The sequence below is a fragment of the Piliocolobus tephrosceles genome, chromosome 2 (assembly GCF_002776525.5).
Source record: "Piliocolobus tephrosceles isolate RC106 chromosome 2, ASM277652v3, whole genome shotgun sequence".
Lineage (NCBI taxonomy): Eukaryota > Metazoa > Chordata > Mammalia > Primates > Cercopithecidae > Piliocolobus > Piliocolobus tephrosceles.
In genome coordinates this window covers 25,760,682-25,781,810 of record NC_045435.1, presented here as the reverse complement: position 1 = coordinate 25,781,810, position 21,129 = coordinate 25,760,682, and the positions used below count along the sequence as shown (strand labels likewise).

General features: G+C 35.2%; 1 protein-coding gene across 5 annotated transcripts in view; it reads left to right on the top strand.

Moving 5' to 3' along the window:
- The window catches only part of ROBO2 (roundabout guidance receptor 2), a 1,747,433-nt gene that overhangs the window by 1,620,367 nt on the left and 105,937 nt on the right, over positions 1-21,129 (top strand). For 3 of the 5 annotated variants that reach the window (XM_023184990.1, XM_023184988.1, XM_023184991.1), the window contains one exon: positions 1,506-1,633. In XM_023184990.1, coding sequence (XP_023040758.1) covers positions 1,506-1,633 — 128 coding nt within the window. Of the gene's footprint in view, positions 1-1,505; positions 1,634-6,159; positions 6,172-21,129 lie in introns of all 5 variants that reach the window. The other 2 variants (XM_023184989.1, XM_023184987.1) reach the window with 1 other exon arrangement.

Below are 21,129 nucleotides of genomic sequence, written 5' to 3'. Positions count from 1 at the left end.
TCTGGCCATTGTGCTCCTGAGCCTGTGCTTAACCATTTGATTATGCTGCTGGATATTAAAAACTCTATATCTGGAGTATGGATATTGCAGCAAGTGAAGCAGACAAGATCTCTGCCTTCATCAAAATAGATAACAATACAAAATGTAACTAAGCGCAGAATTATTGCTACAGCAGTAAGTTTTCAAAAAGGGAGTAATTAGATTTTTATAGTATGGTAATGGATGGCTTTACAATGAAGGGAGTGGATAAGAAAGTAGTGGATAAGTTTTTTCCCTAACCACTTATGACATATTTAATAAGCAGAATTTTAAGGCAAAGCACGCAGACAGAAAAGTAACCATGGTAATTAAAGGATGGAAGAGTAAGGGTAGTTAAGTTTAGTTGGCATGGTTGGTGTATAGACAGTGCTTTTTGTCATGCCGAGGTCTATAAATGAGGACTATATTAATTCATGCCTTAGCCTCTAATAAAGTTAAGCTGGGTTATTCTTCTAGCTAAAGCTAGAAGTAGAAGACATCTGGTTATGGTCGTTTTAAATGCAAGCCTGGAATGTTTGTGTTTGTCCTGAAAACAATAGGAAATCACAGCTCGTTTTGAGCAGACAGGACCAATTAAAATGATATTTTGGAAACATGGATCTAACTGTGGTATATATGAGGAAGAGAAGCAAGGCGTCCAACCAGAAACTATTGCAAAATGTGTGTTTGAAATAAAAACCACTGGTAAATATCAGGAGGAAATGTCACATGTGAAAAAAATGATAGCTGGATTATTTAGTTTGTGTAATTATAATTTCTTAGAATTAAATAAGAATATATTCTCATGCAAGTACTCCCAAATTTTTGGTGTTATGTTTTCTGACCCACTATGTTAGTCTGCTTCATTAATGAAGTGGAGGTAAAACCATAAATGCACGTGAACAAGCTGAATATATGCGTTTCCAAAAATCACTCCAAGGCATGCTGATGTTTCAGGAGTTAATATTCCTTATTTAAAAATTGATTACGCACCCTTAATTCTTTTACCTAATGCCCATTTTGTCGATTTGCCAACAAATAAGAGAAAAATTTTGTTCTTTAACATATTTCAGCTCTCTGATATCCAAGGTGCCTAAAAATAAATTATATTATTGAACACAGTGTGACTGACAAACTAATGAAATATAACTCACCAAGAAACTGAGATTGTATCTATTTTCTTTAGTAGTCAGGAGCTACCAAATAAAGGTCAAAGTGCTAAGTATGCCTGTGATAGTTGTGCAGTGGAAAGAATTGTATACGTATGTGAAGTACAGGTAACTGACAAGCAGCTGAAGAACAGATATGAAATTGATTTTATTAGCAATACATTTAATCTAAGTAATTGCACTTTATGGCTGATTTGTGTGTGTATGTATTTGTGTTTAGGTAAAATACAGTTTAAAAAGAAAAAGGAAGATGACTACTTCATGTTATTATCCATATAGCAAATACTATGTAATAAAACCAGTTCATATTCTACACAGGTATGACATCAAAGATGATTACACACTAAGAATTAAAAAGACCATGAGTACAGATGAAGGCACCTATATGTGCATTGCTGAGAATCGGGTTGGAAAAATGGAAGCCTCTGCTACGCTCACCGTCCGAGGTAAGAGGTTTAAGATGTCAAAGATAATTGAATCAGGACACTAGTATTTGGTTAAATTGGTAAGTGAACTTACAATCAAAATAATGAATTATGCTCTTTTGTTGTATTAAAATGCCTAGATTTTGTGTCCTCTCTATCATTAATTGAAACAAAATTATTTTCTTTATTTGGTTCCATGTGATGATAATTTAAAAGGATTAATTCTTATTTAGTAAATTGCTTCCATGGTTTAAAGTTAATAGTTTATATGGCTTAAAAGTAAATCTTAGAAACAGAAAAGATCTATACTTCTCTTTCCATTTCCGTTGCTTTCAGCTACTTACTGCTTTTAAATGTCATCAGTTTCGAAGGTACTCTCATGTTTTCTGTTTACTGGTTTGTCACTTTGTCACTTTATACTAGAAGCATACTGTTTTGAAGTTGTTTTTAATGTCGGCATTCAAAACAGCAATCTGAAAAAAACTAGCAATGCTTCCAAAGCTGAAAATGAACACAGAGGCACTCTCCAGCCTTGAGATAATCTGATTTAGAGACTGATTTGTGAAGTTCATTGGCCTTAAATAATTGAAATAGTCAGTGCTGCTCTTGTAATAACTCGCACTTTCTGGGTGTCATGCACTTCCTCAGTCATGGAATAATGTTCATTTATAGACTCACTGGAATTGCTTCTAAGCGAAAGAAAGCATTACTTAACTTCACAGTGCACTAGAATAAATGAACCGTCTTTTCACTGGAACTTGTTGATCACGTGAGGTAAATTATATAGTCCAAGGTACCAAGCAGTACCAAGTGGACACTTACACTTACTCTTGAAATGGACATTACCCATGGCGTCATTCACACTCATAGAAAATCCAACAAAGGTAGGCAGGCACGTCCTTTCTCCCACTGCTAACTGTGCCTCCTTCTCTCATCCTTCGTGGTGAAGCGATTGGCTGCCTGCTTTCTTCCAAGTCCCAGTTACATCTTACCCCACTTAGGCATACCTCTGACCCTTGTGCAGCTTTGCTCCCAGAAGGTTTCAGAAGGTTAGGAAAAAGGTTTCGAGAAGCTCGAAGTTGCAGGAAAGGTATCAGGGATTCTCAGGTTAGTTTTTTGTGTGGTAAGAAAAAGGGTTTTTGCCAGATTTATGATTTAGGCTTCAAATCATGAAAAACTCCTGGAAAAATATTGGTGCTTTTCATGCTACTCAATTGCTCCATCCTTATTTCACCGAATCCATTTTTTTTTTTCTCTAGACATTCTAATGTGAATTTAGATACAAAACATATTTAGACAAAATTGACAGCTGGTTGCATAAAAACATTTTCACTCTTCATTACTTAACAGGTCATAAAGGACTATGATCATATATGAATTGAATATATAGATATATATATGGATTATGTAGGATGAAAATCTGATAACCTTTGTAAGGCAATGAACACACTTTATTTAACCCACACTCTACATGGATGACCTCATACATTTGTCGTATGTTTGCTGGGCAGCTTATTGCAAAAACAATTCACTAGACCAAAGTATCCCCAAAGTTTTCTTTTTCTTTTTTTTCTAAAGTAAATGGAAAACAATAATAAACAAGCAGCCAATAAATGTCCCACTGGAAAACTATTTGCTGACTAAACGAATGGTGAGAAAACGTGAGGAGCTGTTTGCTGGTAGAAGCAGCAGGGTTTCCTTTACGCTGGAATGCTTGGACGAGTGAGACTTGAAGTGGTCTATTTGCCTTAAGACCTTTCCCAGCTAATTGTTTTCATAATTTGCTGAAAGTTTCAGGCTTAACATTTCATTTAACAAAGCATGCTCCTTATGTGGGGGATGTCTGAAGCTAACTTACCAAACTAATAGAAAACATTGTTTGTTTTCAATAGGGTTTTTTTTTTTTTTTTTTTTTAATCAGCAAACCTTAAATGGCCTCTCCCCTAATCTGTATCCTGTAGATGGATTAGAGTGTTTATTCTTTGTGGTATGTACTTATCACCTCTCTAAGACTGAAACCTCAAAAACTGTGTTTAAAAAGATCTCCTTAACACAATATAATATAGAGTAAAATACTGTTTAAAAACATTTATTTTTTACCATTAGGAAAAGCATTTGGGTTTTCTCATGCTAGGAGATCAACAGGAAAAAAAGACAACACTGTTATCTATGACTTATTTTTTTTCCTTTGCTAATTTTTCTATGCACATAAATGAAATGTGCAGCCTTTCTTTGGGTTGTTTTATTAGAACAGGGTCGACTGACCCAAGAGGCCATGTCCATTTTCATCCATTTAATGCAGAGACACAGTTTAGTTTAATTTGCTGATTTTGAAAACATCCACCTGCTGGATTTTTTCAGGATAAAATGTTGCTAATGTAACAAGGACAAAAAAACGTACTGTGATGTTTCTGCTAAAACTTTATCGTAACATTCACATTAGCCAATTGGGGAAAATATAAGGGAGTTGATTGTCAAAATGTGAAACAGATCTACTCAGTTGTTTCCCATTTCAAAAATATGGTTAAAAAAAAAAAAAAAAACTATAAAGTGAGGCTGAACATCAAGAAGCTCCCTTTGCTGACTTGGCAAATGTAAAATGAGGAAGAAATAAAGCCAGTCAACAACAGACCTCCTTGAGTAGACTTTTCATTCTAATCAAATAATTTATTACTAAGAAAACTTTTTAAATGGCTTAAAAATGACAACACAAACTGCATATTTGCAAGCACATTTTTCCCATTTTTAAATTTTTAAATTTGCTTTGCATGAAGATCTCATTGGAAAAGTAATATTGTTTCTAGAGCAATAAAGCCTTAACGTTTTGGAATTATTCTCTACTAAAATAAGATAGACATATATTTTATTTATTTAAAACATGATTTCTCACCACAGTTTCTTTCTTTTTTTTCTTTTGTTAATATCCTATACTCAAAACGCCTTTTCATTTCTAAAGGAAACATTATGTTTGAAATTCAGCTTGAGATGGCAAGCTGAAAAGTGCAAATTCAAAGATGAAGAACAAAAGTTCTTTTTCTACTGGACATTTTGCCAGTGCAAAATTAAGAGAAACTTCATCTGTTAGAATAAGCCACAACTTCACATTGTTACTCTGTTATCTCTTTTTGATAGTTAATCTTGTATTCTGCTCCCCACTCCCCTGCAAAAAGAAAGAAATTATGGTACATTGGGTAACTTACTCCCTTTTTCCTCTAGCGATAGCAAACACACCATATATGTTAGGACACATTAGGGTTCCACTACACCAGGCTTTTCATACCACTGCTACAATTGCCTTATTGCCTATTGTCGGAATCGTTCCTGCTTTAATTGTGAATAATATTGTAACCATGGCTCTCATAGAGACAACTATGTTTTTATGTTTATGGATTGCACAGAGCTAGTATTATGATGTATCTGCTAAGTGAATATGTGTAAACACGTATTCAATGGTGGTTCCTATCTTGCCCAGAGAGCCATCATCAACACAAAGCCATTGATACATTCCGGAGTCGTATTACATAAGCACTAGAACTGTATCTACCGAGATATGGGCGAAACACTGTTGAAAAAATTCTGTTTTTAATATCAGATTTCATGAAATTTCCTATACTACTCAGCATATTGTTTCTTCATTTGGATAACGGGATCACGTGTTTTACAATATTTGTCTATTGCTTTTGCATAAAATGGTTTACCATCTAAACTGATAGAGTATTATTCTTTTTAAGGAAAGGTTTATGAAGCCCATGTGTATCTCTTACAATTTCTTTGCATTAATAACAGGGGCAGCCTATTACCACTGATTTTAGTGATTGAAAGTTATGGTATAATAAAAAAATGATAATTTGTTGAAGCAGCAGTTTGAAAGCCGTTCTCAGTGTGAACAAGAATCAACTTGTCAGTCATTGTTTCCTGCCCTCTGCCAAAAGAAGGAAAAAGCTTAACAGTAGTTAGGGAGCTACTGAGTTGAAATCTCTAAGGATGTTCCAACCTATTTGTTATATTTTCATCCACCCTGTCCATGGATGAAAAGTGATGTGATCTTCACTTATTACTGACTGAAAAGCAGCGTCAGAGGCTTTCCTGCAGTCCTGGTAATGGTTCTGACTAACCATGCTTAAAATCCAATTGCTATTTAAATCAGACAGCGAGGGCTTCTTTTATTGACATGACATTTGCTAGTCTGTGACTTGAATAGTGATATTCATCAGGTTTTTAACTTTGGGGTAACACAAGGCTGTTTAACTCAAGATCTTTGAAATAATAACTATAGTAAGTGATGATGATAAGACTTTACCTAAAATATCTCTCAAATTGCTTATAGTCAGTCCTCGGAGTCAAAGTAATTATTTTCCTAGAATTGTATTTATAACTCTCAATTTTATCAGACGCAGACATCTTGGTCATACTTGAATTGTGAGAACAGAAATCACTCTATTGTCCATAGTTAAATGTAACATTACACATCATGCATTCTGATAATTTTTCTTTCTTTTTTTTAATTTCTTTTTTATGTTCTCACCACACCATTGTAATGTCTACAGCTCGCCCTGTTGGTAAGTAGCCATCCTTCTATCCACTAAGCATGGCTTTGCACAGTGCTTCATAACTCATGCATAGTAAGATTTGACAGAGTGGAATGTATTTATTTTACCCATGTTAAAATAATACTTGAGACTGTCTGCTCTAAAAGTTTCTCCTGTTTTTTTTTTTTTAATCACATTGATAAACAATTTTGTAGTGACTTTTGCTACATAGCAATAAGTAGGTAACAATTTTTATGTAAGAGAATAAATGAATGATTTATGTTTAAGAACTGCTAGCTTTTCTTATAGGAGAAAAATATATTGTATTAGGATACAATAAGAAAGCATCACTATCCTTTTTTGTATGTGTAAAATAATCAATTATTAGTTATGTTTGATGTTAAGATAAAAAGTTATGAATTAAATTAAAAAGTTCTACGACTTTACACATTTCTTTTAAGTTACGCAGAGTCCCAGTATTTTAGGGATATTTTTAACTGCTGCATATGTATTGCCTGCATGCCTATTTAAACAAAATTAAGTAAAACGCTTTAAGTACATGCTTACCCTAAGTGGGGGAGGGAGAGTGGAACGGTGTTCTTTGGCATGAAAAGTTAGTCTTTGTGGTTTTAATATATCTTATTTTTCATTTGGCTTTGTGAAATTAAAGTAAGTTGACAGCTTGCTTTTGCAGATATTTAAGTGGTAATTATTTGTAAACATTTGGAAGATAAAATATTTCAATTCATTGACTTAATAAGCTTTCTGCGTCTCTTTTAAGCTTTAGTTTAATCCACCAATAACTATGTTTAGATAAATTTTGGTAATTGTGTTACATGCAAATGAATAGATGGATGCATAAACGGATGGATGAAAGAGTGAGCAAATTTAGTACACTGCTTCTTCAATATACCAAAAGATATTTAAAACAACTTATTCAATTTTGAGGGCTTTATAAATTGTCCATCTAGCTTCAAAAGCTTTCTTAATGTACTGGCTTGATGTTATTGACACTTGATAGATATGTTGGTTCAGACTCACACATTTTTTCCCCCTTTGGTTGAAACAGTCATGGACTTTATTGTTACACAGTACGTTTTTACACTGTCAGCAAATACGGTAAATATACTTTGGTTTCCCAATCTGACTTTCTGATCTAGTGTTTCTGAGCAGTACTCCCTTTTGATTAGTAATTTAATATCCCTTATCCTCAGTGACCTCCTCTATAAAATGGAGAGAATAATACTGACTTATCAAAGCTGTTGCAGGAGGGGACTGAGTTTATGATTTATTTTATATGTAAAAGGCATTTTGTCTGCCAATGTTGGTAGCTATCGCATGCCTAGTTTCTGAGACATTACTTCACATTTTAATATTTTTGAAATAAAGCTATGGCTCACAATTAATTGAAACATAAGCTGTGGGATGTTTTTTGAAACAATGAGGAAATCAGTTGTGGTTTGTACAACTGAAGTTTGAAAATTGAAGAATATATTGTAATCGTTTTTAAGCCTTATTTTCTTGTATTTGTAAGGATTCCTATTAATGGTAATTTTATGTGTCTTTTGAATTACATACAAAATTAAGAAAAGAATGAGAAAGAATAAGATGATGCAGCAATGGACAAAGAAAGAGCTGATGGTAGACTACATGACCTCTCTGTCAGATTTCTTTTTCTCAACATGTGTGAGCTAGTTTTCAGGTTCAGAAATTCACTCATTTATGTATCAAATAAGAAAGCATGTTATTACATAAAGTAAAATAAAATAGGTGGAAACATTTATATATAAATTATATATAACAATGTTATTGATTATATATATAATAAAATGTATTAAGTGGAAAGATTGAGAATGATCTGACCCTTTTTCAGATGACCATGGAATATAAAAACTTTGCAACCTTATTTAGAAGTGTTTTAAAGATATTAAGCATTGCAGTATTTATAGGAGATATGAAAATAGATGAATGATTGACAACATTTCTCAATAGAAAGGATGACAGTAGGTATTTGAAAATACAGGTTGGTTTTGCATTGGCAGCAGTTGTACTTATAAGCTAATGACTTTTCAAATGAAAAGGAACAATCACATTTAAATTGTAGATCTTTATACACAGAAATCTCATGCCAATATACCATGACCACTTGATTTATATTATCTCACAAATTTTCAGAACATAGAATAAATAGCATGTTAATAATTTCCAATATATTTAAAATCTTTAAACATAGGAAAAAGTACATTGATTTCAAAATGTGATATACACAGAGTATTGAGACGTATCTGTCATCTGCAAGATGTTTCAAAAGTTATTTCCATTTTTTATTCCTGTTTGAAATGACTTCTTAAATCCCCATTGGACTGGAACTAAAGAATAGCTTCTTGACACATTGTATTTTATTCTGGGGAAGTCTGTCATTTCATAAATCTATCTCAAATGACTTATGACAGTGTTCAGAAATATGAAGAACTATACTTTAAACTTGACAACTACTATTAATTTTAAAAACTGAGTGTTCGATATGCTTTAATTGGATTACCAAAAAAGAGACATAATAAGGCAATTAACCTCATTTTTTTGTATCTACTTCTTACATCAATTTTAATTCAAGAACATAGATATCTGAACATTCATTGTATGATCAAAAAGTATAAGTCAAGTAAAATAATGATTACATATTAAAGTTGTAGAAAACCTACATTATTATTTATGTTTGTTAATGCACTAAAAAGCATGTTTTTCAACTTTAAAGCTCTTAGCAATAGCATAAAGGGTACTCTGCAAGGTAGAGACCACAGAAAGGGGAGAAAAACCAGCTTTTAGTTCCAATATAAATTAGGTGAAGAAATAAGTACCAAGTGTATAACATTTAGAGAAAATTCACAGCGTAGTTTCTGTCTAGACTTTTTGAATGAAAATTAGAAATCATTGCAGATTCTGGAATACTTAGAGATTCAGGAACCATCACCACATTACTCACTGGATGAAACTTCTTGATGGTCTGTGTAGAAAGCCCCCTTTAGAAGTCATTACAAACCCCCAAACTGAGAATTTTGTCTAGGTGGATGACTCTTATGCGATGCATTTGCATTAAAGAATTTGCAACTCTATGCAATTGCAGTTGGAATAAACACCTCCGGCCTGTATTTAGAGTTTTCCTCTAGGTGAACTTAGAGGATGCCCCAGTGTGGGAGGTATTACTGAAAGCAGACGTTCATATACTTGCCAGTTGAGGAAAGCATTTTACGGATTTCACTTGCGCATCTGCAATGTCACCAATGGGTCCAAAAGAGCTCTTTAATCTAATGTTCATATTTGCCGGCTGCCACAAAATCTGGGCAACTATCACTTTAATAATTAAAACTCCAGAAGCCCTTTCTTGGTTTCGACGTTTTACTACTCCAAAGGCATTCTTTATATGAAAAGAAGAGTACATCGTAGGACGTAGTTAACTATGAATGCTGAAATATTCATTTGTTTATTTGGAAAACTCTTCTGATGAGGAAACTGACGGAAGAAAATGGTCTAAATAGGGATAAATATCTTGCTTCCTATACCCATCTGTCTTATTTTTTTATTGGAAGCCTCTCCCGAGCTTAAAAATAAAAAAGAACATCTATTTTGGAGATGGGCAACACATTTTTTCCTAGCAGCAACTCAAAACATGACGAGTAATTTGGAGAGGAACTGTCAAATCTACCAGCTGCCGTGCTTAGGAGGCTGTCCTGCCCCGTTTGGTAACTTGTGTACCATATGCTGGATGCTGATTTCCTGGAGGATGAAACTGAAAGCCGAGTACTTCACGTGAAACTTGTTTAAAATAGCAAAAACAAACTGACAATACACAACTTGATGGAAACTTCTAAGTATTTTCTAACTTAGTGACCCAAAAGCATGTTTCCTTTTGATGGAAGAATGGAATTGGCCACACAAGAATTTAGAAGTAATAAGAAGTACACATGTTTTTTGGCAAAATTCACCATTTAAAAATTATTTTTTAAAAGCAGCAGCCACTACTCTAGACAGAAATCTATAGGGACTTTTTTTTTTTTAATGTTTCAATGGCTTAACCACAGTAATTAAATATGGCATTTTAGAAAGTTCCATTTTATGAGTTGAAGCAAAGTTTTGTTAACGCATGTTTGAAAGCAGTTTACTCTGAGACCACCAAGAAGTCAAAAAAAAAAAAAAAGGTTTGTGATTGGAAAATTCATTCAAGATGAACTGGAAATCTGACGTTACTTAAAGAATAATGTAACAGATATTTTGATGCCCCCATCTCCCACCCGAACTTGAAATTTGGAAAATATAATATGCTGTACATAATTTGATATTGGAACTATCACAGTTTTTTTAAAATCAGAAAGCTTAAAAGGTATTGTGTATGAACCTTTTCATGTTTGGATGCACTTTTTGCAAAAGATGTTCTAAGTGTACCTTGAAAGGAGACCTAGACTTTTATTTCTTGCATCCCTTTTCTTTGGACAAGCTGTTAGCCCATGACCTGAGGTAATCATCTCCCTCCTGAGAGCTCTTAATGTTTCCTGCACCTGGCACTAATTAGCTACTTTATGCAGAGTCTCATTTAATTATTATTAAGCATCACGCTTTCCATTGCTCCATATGTTTTGATTAAATGGTAGGTTTAAAAAAGACATTCTGTTTTATCTTCTATATTCCAACTGAGTTTCCATAATGTGAAACGTTTAAAATATCTTAAGCTAATGTTCATTTCTAAAGTGAAACCCAAGCGTGGATTACTTCTCAGGCTGAGCTGGTTCTAGCCTTGTGTACGTGACAATGTCCATCGAACAGGAGGAGAGGCCAGGTCTTAAATTACTCTCACACCTCTTTTTTTTTTCCTTTCAGAACTTGGTAAAAATGTTCTATTGTCTTGGTATTGAATGGTATTATAGTGAAGTCTAAAACTTACAAAAAATTTAATTTTTTCTTGGTTGGGATGTTCTTTTACCTTATGAATATGCATGTAGTCCTTTCTTTCAAGTAACTTTGCTTAGTTATATCTTGGTTATGATCATCCTGTATGTAATATTTCTAGGACGCAATGAGCCACTTAAATCTGCCACATCTATGCTTTAATTTGCTTTACTTCAATAACTTTTATCTTTGATTTTTTTTTTCTGTTTTACTTTCTCATTTCTTCAAATACGTTAGTCATATTGGCTTTCCTTAGTCTCAATTTCACATTCATCAACTTCTCTATAATAATTTCAGTCATTTTTATTTCATATTGTATATTTCTCAATGACAATATACCATGTCTCCAACTTTTAAAATTGCAATCATTATGTATTTCTTATTTCTAAAATATAATCTAAGTTTTTTGTTTTTTTGTTGTTTTCTTGTTAAGCTCTAATATGAAATTCTTTATCTTTTAGCTTTTGTACCCCTTTTTTAGTTTTTAAAAGAGAGATTTCATTGTATATAATTTCATTTAGACTATGCCTGCCTAAGTATTTATTTTAAATTGTTTCTGCATTTCTTTGAGTAATTCTTGGAAGACACAGGTTCTTTGTCTCTTTTTAATTAATTACATTCCTTTTCTGTCATGAATGAAATAAGTGCTTAGTTAATATACAAGTTTGTGTTAAATTTTGTTTTGCATAGATTCTGTTTTGGTTACTGTCTGATTATTCATTTTCTAATTAGCTCTGAAGACTAGAGTTTGCATATTTGGAGAAGAGAAAATGTGAAATAGCAGGGTAATTCAATAACTCCTATTTGGAATGTTGTTTTTAATATCTTACTAAAAACATACTATTTTCTTCTCAGTATTATACTAGGCCTGCTGATACAGAATCACCCTTTTTAAGTTATGAGCTGTGTGCATTTTCCTACAGAACTCTCTCCTCATCTTCCTTTATACTCTCTGCTTCATAATAAAGATGGTTTTCAGGTGTGTCCATTTTCTATTGCTGCATAAAAATGACTACACATCGAGCAGTTTAAAACCATGTCATTCTATGGATCCAAAATGCAGGCAGTCGCAACAGGGCTTTCTCCTCACGGTCTCACAGACCCGAAGCAAGATATTGGCCAGGTTATGCTCTCCTCTGGAGACTCTCCAGAAGAATCCACTTCAAAGTTCCTTGTGGTGTTTGTCAGAATCTGGTCCTTCGTGGTTGTAGGACTGAAGTTCTCCTTTCCTTGGCTGTTAGACGGGTGACTCACTGGTTTCTTTTCTTTTCTTTTTTTGTTTTTTATTATACTTTAAGTTCTAGGGTACATGTGCATAGCGTGCAGGTTTGTTACATATGTATACTTGTGCCATGTTGGTGTGCTGCACCCATCAACTCGTCAGCACCCATCAACTCGTCATTTACATCAGGTATAACTCCCAATGCAATCCCTCCCCCCTCCCCCCTCCCCATGATAGGCCCCGGTGTGTGATGTTCCCCTTCCCGAGTCCAAGTGATCTCATTGTTCAGTTCCCACCTATCAGTGAGAACATGCAGTGTTTGGTTTTCTGTTCTTGTGATAGTTTGCTGAGAATGATGGTTTCCAGCTGCATCCATGTCCCTACAAAGGACACAAACTCATCCTTTTTTATGGCTACATAGTATTCCATGGTGTATATGTGCCACATTTTCTTAATCCAGTCTGTCACAGATGGACATTTGGGTTGATTCCAAGTCTTTGCTATTGTGAATAGTGCCGCAGTAAACATACATGTGCATGTGTCTTTATAGCAGCATGATGTATATAACCCCATCAAAAAGTGGGCAAAGGATATGAACAGACATTTCTCAAAAGAACACATTCATACAGCCAACAGACACATGAAAAAATGCTCATCATCACTGGCCATCACAGAAATGCAAATCAAAACCACAGTGAGATACCATCTCACACCAGTTAGAATGGCAATCATTAAAAAGTCAGGAAACAACAGGTGCTGGAGAGGATGTGGAGAAATAGCAACACTTTTACACTGTTGGTGGGATTGTAAACTAGTTCAACCATTGTGGAAAACAGTGTGGCAATTCCTCAAGGATCTAGAACTAGATGTACCATATGACCCAGCCATCCCACTACTGGGTATATACCCAAAGGACTCACTGTTTTCAGTGACTGTTCTTCAGCTTTCGCACATCGCTGCCGCCAGTCTCCACAGCCAGCGGGGGTGCCCTGAGTTCTTCATGTGCTTTACTTTGTAGCTCTCTGAGGCCTCTTTCTGATATCAGCTAGAGAAAATTTCCTGATTTAAAGATCCAGAGTAATAAGTAAGGCCCAGCTGATGAATCAACCCATTCTAAGGTCAACTGATTAGTAACCTTAAGTGTATCTCTAAATATTTTTTGTAACCTAATATAATCATGAAAGTATTTCCAGGAAGCGCCTGCCTGAGGTCATGGGGCCTCAGAATTCTGCCAACTACAGTAGGCTTTTTCTTTCTTTCTTTCTTTCTTTCTTTCTTTCTTTCTTTCTTTCTTTCTTTCTTTCTTTCTTTCTTTCTTTCTTTCTTTCTTTCTTTTAGTACTTCTTCCTCTGCCTTCTGAATTTTAGCTTATTTTCTGCAGTGATGTCTCATATTTCCCATGTCTCACTCTACTTTAAGTGTTATTTTTCCCATAAAAGGATCATGCGATGGGCTCTCACAATGATGTTAGATAATTTTTGTGCAACTGGTATCGATAAAGGATGAAGGCTAGTTAGGTTGGTGTCCAGTGTGCTTCCTCAGGTTTCTTCAGACTTTACTGTATTTGGCAGGGGCACTTCATAATTTGTGGTTTGGGGGCTCTGGTCGTTTTTCCTTATTATTCATGTCTTTTGTTGTACTCAATACAGGAAAGTGAAGTAATCTAAGCCTTTCCTCAATTATCTTAACCTAAACACCAAAAGTTTGAATAATCATCATTTTTGGAGTCTCTTCAAATAAAAATAAAATAAATATAAGTATTTTTAATTAGTACTTAAAATTAAAGTACTATAAATATTAAATATTAGGATAGTATAAATACTCAGGCTCAAAACAGTATTATGAGATTAGTATTAAGAGGTTTCACTGGCTGTGTCCAGAAAAAAATCACATTAACATTTGAATTACGTATTCGAAGAAAGTCAGAATTTTCATAAGTTGCTGCACTTTGTGGACAGAGATGTCATGAGACATATATTGTAAAATAGATTTTATGATATGTGCTACACCTAAATATGCATGGTATTTGAATTGCTACACTACTTAAACATATTAAATGTCACTCAAGGGAATAGTACATAATTAGATTTATTAAAAATATATAAACTAGCAAACTATATTACATTTTGATTTAAAATATATCTGAATGCCTTTTAAAATCTCACTTATGGCAAGTATTGCTTTCCAGATATACTGAGGATATTATTTTCATTTCCCCGACAAAACTATCAGCTCTTTGTCAGTAAATACATTGTTATATTATCTTTCTGCCGCCTCTAGGTCTAGCATCACACTGACGTGTGGTGGGGGCACACAAATGTTGGTGCAGTTAATTGATACACGCAAATGCATACATAGGTAATATTTGCCTAGAAAATGTTTATGCAAGCAGCTTTAAATAGTGCTATAAAAAGATTAAGCAACATTAATGATAACAGGCCAATCACATATTCCCCATTCTGCTGGTAGGAGATAAAATACAACAAAAAGAAGGCACTAATGAGCTAGGATGGTGACTTACTAAGCGTGTAATTAATGTTATTAAGAAACATTGCAGTTGCATATTAAAATTCCGTTAACTAAGCATCCCTTCAGCATCAGTACATTTGTTCCTTGGTTTCAAGTTTTTCTTTTTTTTTTTCTGATTGGCATCTTCATGCAATCTTTTTCTAAAAAATGAGATAATGGGATGTGATCAGCCCTCGTGGTTTAGCTGGAGTGCTGACATGACAGTTCTGGCAAGTTGACAGGTTAAGTGAGTGAAAATGGATGTCTTGTCTCACCATTTACTTGAAGAGCCATTTTAAGCTATAGTTTCCCTCTCTTTACTCCCACACTTACAACCCCTTCTATCCCAGATGTAAGAAGTCAAGTTTTCCCGATTTAGGAATTTAAGATCTTGAAAGAAGTTTTTCACCACTTTAAACTAGTCTTCTGCTGGTCAAAAATGAGATCATTTATTTACAAACAATGAGTTAATTTCTCTAATAATGAATTAGTTTTTAAGTTAATAGTACTTTTTATTGCCTATAATGTATATACACCTATGTATATTTAAAAGTTCTATGAAACTTGCATGGTGAATCTCATAATGATTTCCATAGTTATATGATTTCCTATACCTACCTATAATTAAGGAAATCTATTTTCATAATCTGAAATATAATAAAGTTTAAAATTACCTGCACATGTGCCCACCTTATTTACAGTGTGAGTAAACTATTCCTGTTGATTACAATGTAGAAATATTTAATATGATTATAGGATTAGAGTGAACTTGCTAAACCCAGTAAAGACCATTTAGATGAAAAAATACATGGTTCCACTCCCACAATCCCTCAGTTTAATTTCTGCCTGGCAAACTCGAACGATGAGCGAGTTCACAGTCGAATTATATTCCTTGCCACAAGCCTTCAAATACCTAAGCTGACTAAAGGAGCACACCCGTCTAGATTGCCTCAGGCACAAAGAAGCCAGGTGAGGGGAATGGTGCCTCGGGGCAGTCTGAGAAACTTCTGTCTCTAATGTACTGCCTGTGTTTTCCCCTCGGGAGAAACATTCTCCCACCCTCCCTTCCTTTCCAACTTAATCTAAAGGAACAAATCAAATTTGTTTCTCTCTCTCTTTCCCCCCCTCTTCTTTTCTTCCTTTCTCACTCCTTTTCTTCTCCTTCTCTCCCTCCATCTCTTTTCTCTTTTTCTTCCTCTCTCTCTCTCTTTCTATGGTTTCTCCATCTGTAGAAGGCCAACTGAGTCAAGTTACTATTTTGCTTAGTATGTATGTATTACAACCTACATTGTATTGTAACATGTCACAACACAATTGTAACATGCGTTGTAACACCCTTGATTGTTTCCATGAATGTCTCTTCTGGTAGGAGGTGACTTCCAGAGGACAGAGATCTTGGTACCCTCTGACACAAAATAAAACCACTAATGTTATTTAAAAAATAATTGAATAGTATTATGAATTGAATTGCCGTGTAACATCTGAATTCATTTTTGTAGAAATTTATTACTGTGGTATGTTCCAGTAATGTTTTGCCTTCAAAAACAAAAATATAAGTGTTAAGGCACTGACCCAAGTATAAAATGGCTATGTGCTTGTAGCTGTTCATTATAACACTGTTTTTATGTGCCTGCTTATGAGATCTAAAAATGTAAGACATTTTGAACTGAGTTAACTCTTTTCAGAAGCACTCTTTCCATTCTAGAGTGATTATTTCATTATTTCAAAATCAATATTTCATTTTGATATTTACATTGTGCCATTTCAGGCAGAAGCACATTATGTGTGACTCTAAATGAAAGAAAATGGTTTGAACCACTTTCACAAAACATATACATATTCTGGGGTTGTATGTGTATTACACTTACCAAAATAAATTCAGTGCTATTGGCCCTCCTTGGAATTGTTTTTACAGTTGCAACACATGGCAATTCAGAAGGCCACTTATGTTATTTTGTAGTCATACTATGTAATTATTGGCTGACTTTACTGCCTTTTCAAGTAATCAGATTTTGAATAATTGAGGGTTTTTGTGGGGGAGGAGGTTCTGATATTATATGAACCCTCCAAAATGAATCTCACAATCAACAAATTCCAAGACTGTTTCCAAACTGTAAAGAGTAATAGCTGCATAATGGTAACATGTTTTACTCATACAAGGAATGAATGTAATTTGTATGTATATGTGAGACCTCTCCTGGGTGTAGAGTAGAATATGAAGTCTAAATTGATGAAGAATCTAAGGATATGATTCATGGTACTCATTCTATTCTCTTTATTTATTTTTTCGTATTTATGAGAGCAGTAAATCATTTAGTGCTTTTCCTTTTCATTTTGACATTGAAGAAGCACATATACATATATATGATTATTGTTGAAAGAAAAGGTATTGCATTAGTCTGTTCTCATGATGCTAATAAGGACATACCCAAGACTGGGTAATGTATAAGGAAAAGAGGTTTAATCCACTCATAGCTCTACATGGCTGGGGAGGCCTCATCATCACGGTGCAAGAGCAAGGCACGTCTTAAATGGCAGCAGCAAGAGAGCCCTTTGTGAGGGAACTCCCCTTTATAAAACCATCAGATCTGGTGAGACTGACTCAGCATCACAAGAACAGCAGGGTAAAGACCCAGTTCAACAATTCAGTTACCTCCCAACGGAGTCCCTCCCAAGACATGTGGGAATTGTGGGAGGTACAATTCAAGATGAGATTTGGGTGTGGACACATCCAAACCATATCAGGTATAGACATTGGTATTTTACTGTGGAATAAGGATTTTTATTATTAGCTACAAGTAAGTAGCTGGTGGCAAAGAATGTGTATCACTCATCTAAAGGATTTATTGCCATGGACCCAATAAAAAACAAAACAAAATAGTTAATTAGAAAGGTAGGTAACTTAGCAATTTTATCCTTTGCTTTTTTTTTTTGAGACCGAGTCTGGCTCTGGGGCCCAGGCTGGAGTGAGCGGCGCCATCTTGGCTCCCTGCAAGCTCCGCCCCCCGGGTTCCCGCCATTCTCCTGCTTCTGCCTCCCGAGGAGCTGGGACCACAGGCGCCGCCACCACGCCCGGCTAGTTTTTGTATTTTTAGTAGAGACGGGGTTTCACCGTGTTAGCCAGGATGGTCTCGATCTCCTGACCTCGTGATCCGCCCGCCTCGGCCTCCCAAAGTGCTGGGATTACAGGCGTGAGCCTCTGCGCCCGACCAATCATTTACATTTCTTGGAAATAGTGACAAATGAGTAAAATGTGATTAAATAGTCTTTATAAAAGTGATTATTTTCAATCCTATATTTCTAATTTATATTTTCTATTATAAATACATTGCTTCCTCTGAGATGAATTATGTGTTAATAAGCTTCAAATCAAACATTTCCATGGCAGTGTGTGTGCATTTCCAATATTATTAACAGAAAATCTTTTGAAATCAAATGAAATATTACATAGTAAAAATTAAATGAAGTTAAATAAGTTGAAGAAAAAATCATGTATAAATTAGAACCCAACCTGAGTTGAGTAAACATTTATCTCTTGTTACTGGTCTATATTGCATTGTAAAGAAGCGATTTCTCACTATCTGTTTCTTGTTGGTGGAGGCAAAGCCTATGAACTAATTTTTGCAGAAACTTTTTTTCTTCTTCTTCTTTTTAGAGACGGAGACTTGCTCTGTCGCCCAGGCTGGTGTGCAGCGGCGCCATAGTCTCGGCTCACTGCAAGCTGCGCCTCCCGGGGTCAAGCAATTCTCCTGCCTCAGCCTCCTGAGTAGTTGGGATTACAGGCGCCCCCTGCCATGCCCAGCTAATTTCTTTTGTATTTTAGTAGAGACGGGGTTTCGCCATGTTGCCCAGGCTGGTCTCAAACTCCTGAGCTCAGGCAGTCCACCCGCCTCGGCCTCCCAAAGTGCTAGGATTACAGGCGTGAGCCACCGGGCGCGGCCTTTTGCAGGAAATTTTAAAACCCAGTGTTACACAATGCCTTTATTTGTCTGTAGTGCTTTTGTTACTCTGGAATGTTGACTTCTCATTTATAGTCTTGGGTCATAAATTTCCAACGTGGTGTAGCAGCACTCTCTAGGAAAGGGCATATCAGAATCCGTTAGATTTGTATTCAGGTAACATATTTGAAACAACATATATCAGAATCGATTCGTTTTTGTTTCAAATCACCTATATATTTTTTTCAAACACCATATTTACTACTGCAATAGTAAGTCGCTGTCACTGGTGGGTATGTGTATAGGTATAATGCAATAGGTATATTATTCCTTAGGTATAATGAGATGGAAAAAATATTGAGTATTTGCTTTAGATCAAGGATTCTCTTCTTTTTAAAATGTACTATTCCCAGGCATTCATTTAGTGTTTACTGTTTTGGGCTTTTCTAGGTGAAATAAGTACACCATTTATATGCTAAATAGTAGACCACACCCGTACCAGTAAAAACTTCAAACTGAACTGAGGAAGTCTGACACAGAGGCTAGGGAGAAATAGAGAAACGAGGCAATGCGAGCAAGAACAAGTACCTTAAACTGGAAAGAACACAAGACAAGCACAAGGTCAGAGATTGTTCAGGTTAATCATTGTTGACAAAGAGGACCAAAGGATAATTGACATCAGGGTGGGTTAACCACAAGACCAAGCAAATGCCAGTGATTGAAAGGAGAGACTGCTCTGCTGAAATGCTGGAGCTAGTTTGAGGACAAATGAGTGTCAGAATTGGAAAATCTTAGATCAGCTGATGGAAGCCAAAATGCTACACTGAGGAGAATAATTTGCAAGCATTGCTATGATAAGAATTGTAGGTTTTCACTGTGATGAAATGAAAAGCACGATAGGTTTATGAATAAAGAGTGACTTGAAGAAAGTGTACTTAAGAAAGGTTATACTTCTAGGTAGTATAGAAAGAGAAAGGCAATGGGTTTTATGCTACCCTAATGATAAAAACAACTATTCAGGGAAAACATAATGTTGTTATTTTTCAAATCTTTATAGCATATTGGAAATTATGGCATTAAAATTCTATCATTCTTCTTGGTATTAGATATGACACATTTTTAGTTAATCAGATCTTGGTTCAAAGGGAACCAAATTAATCTGGCATCTCAGTGTTTAAGAGTTCCTACTGTGGCATTGGAATAAACCAGAAATCAAACCTGCCCTCCAATCTAATTTAACTTTCAGAAAGGTGTGTTTCTTGCATATTCTCACTTATAAGTGGAAGCTGAACAATGTGAACACACAGGCACAGGGAGGGGAACAATACACTCTGGGGCCAGTCGGGGGCAGTGGGGGCACGCAGCGGGAGGGAGAGCATCAGGAAAAATAGCCAATGCATGCTGCGGGTAACACCTAGGTGAGGGGTTGATAGGTGCAGCAGTTCATCATGGCACACATTTACCTATGTAACAAACCTGCACATCCTACACACACACAGCGGAACTTTAAAATAAAATTAAATTAAATTAAAATAAAATAGAATAAATAAAATTTAAAAAGCTGCGTTACTTATGTCCTTCATGAGATTCAGTTTACGAGTTTTACTTCATTATGATAGTAGTTGAAACATAAGGCTTTTCAAATATTAATTGAGATAATGCCTGTGGAAGGTTTAACACAAACTCTGGCACATAATAAGCACTCAATTAATGTTAATTATTGCCATTCTATTAAACGGGTTGCGACTAAGTGAAATTTTAACTCAAGCAAATGATGGAAGAGAATGCTTCTTAAATATGCTTATAGAATATGTTAGTATTTAGTAAGCAAATATATGAAATAGCAAAAACAATTGTACTTGAGTTTGTCAAAAAATTCAAAATGGCTATTATAGAATTAAAAGTGTATTCATTCAGGCATAAAATTATATCCAAAGAAAAAGAGTGGCTGAGCATGCCTGTATTTGCCCTGTGCCCCATATGAACGGACCTGACTGTTGCACGACTCTCTCCGTGCTAATGCCTGCCGTAGGAAGTCGTATTTTCCTGTTGAAACCACTCTGAACATGATGTGATTAACCTTTAGAGTCCCCCATCCCCTCATCTCAAAGCCCACCTCATGCACAGCCTGTGCTTGCTACTCATGTTCAGCTATCTGATTTCCATATCACCCACTCATACTCACTGGCACGCATTAGCATAACAGAACTGTAGCGTGACTTTGATTGAAGCCAGCTTGGGCTGAGTGCAGTATCAAAGCATAATTTAGCAGAAATCAAATCTAATTTACTGTGCATTGTATTTAAATTCTCAAAACACAGTTTCAAGTGAACTGTCCCAGACCTCTAATCTTAATTGACCTTTTTATATTTGGGTCTA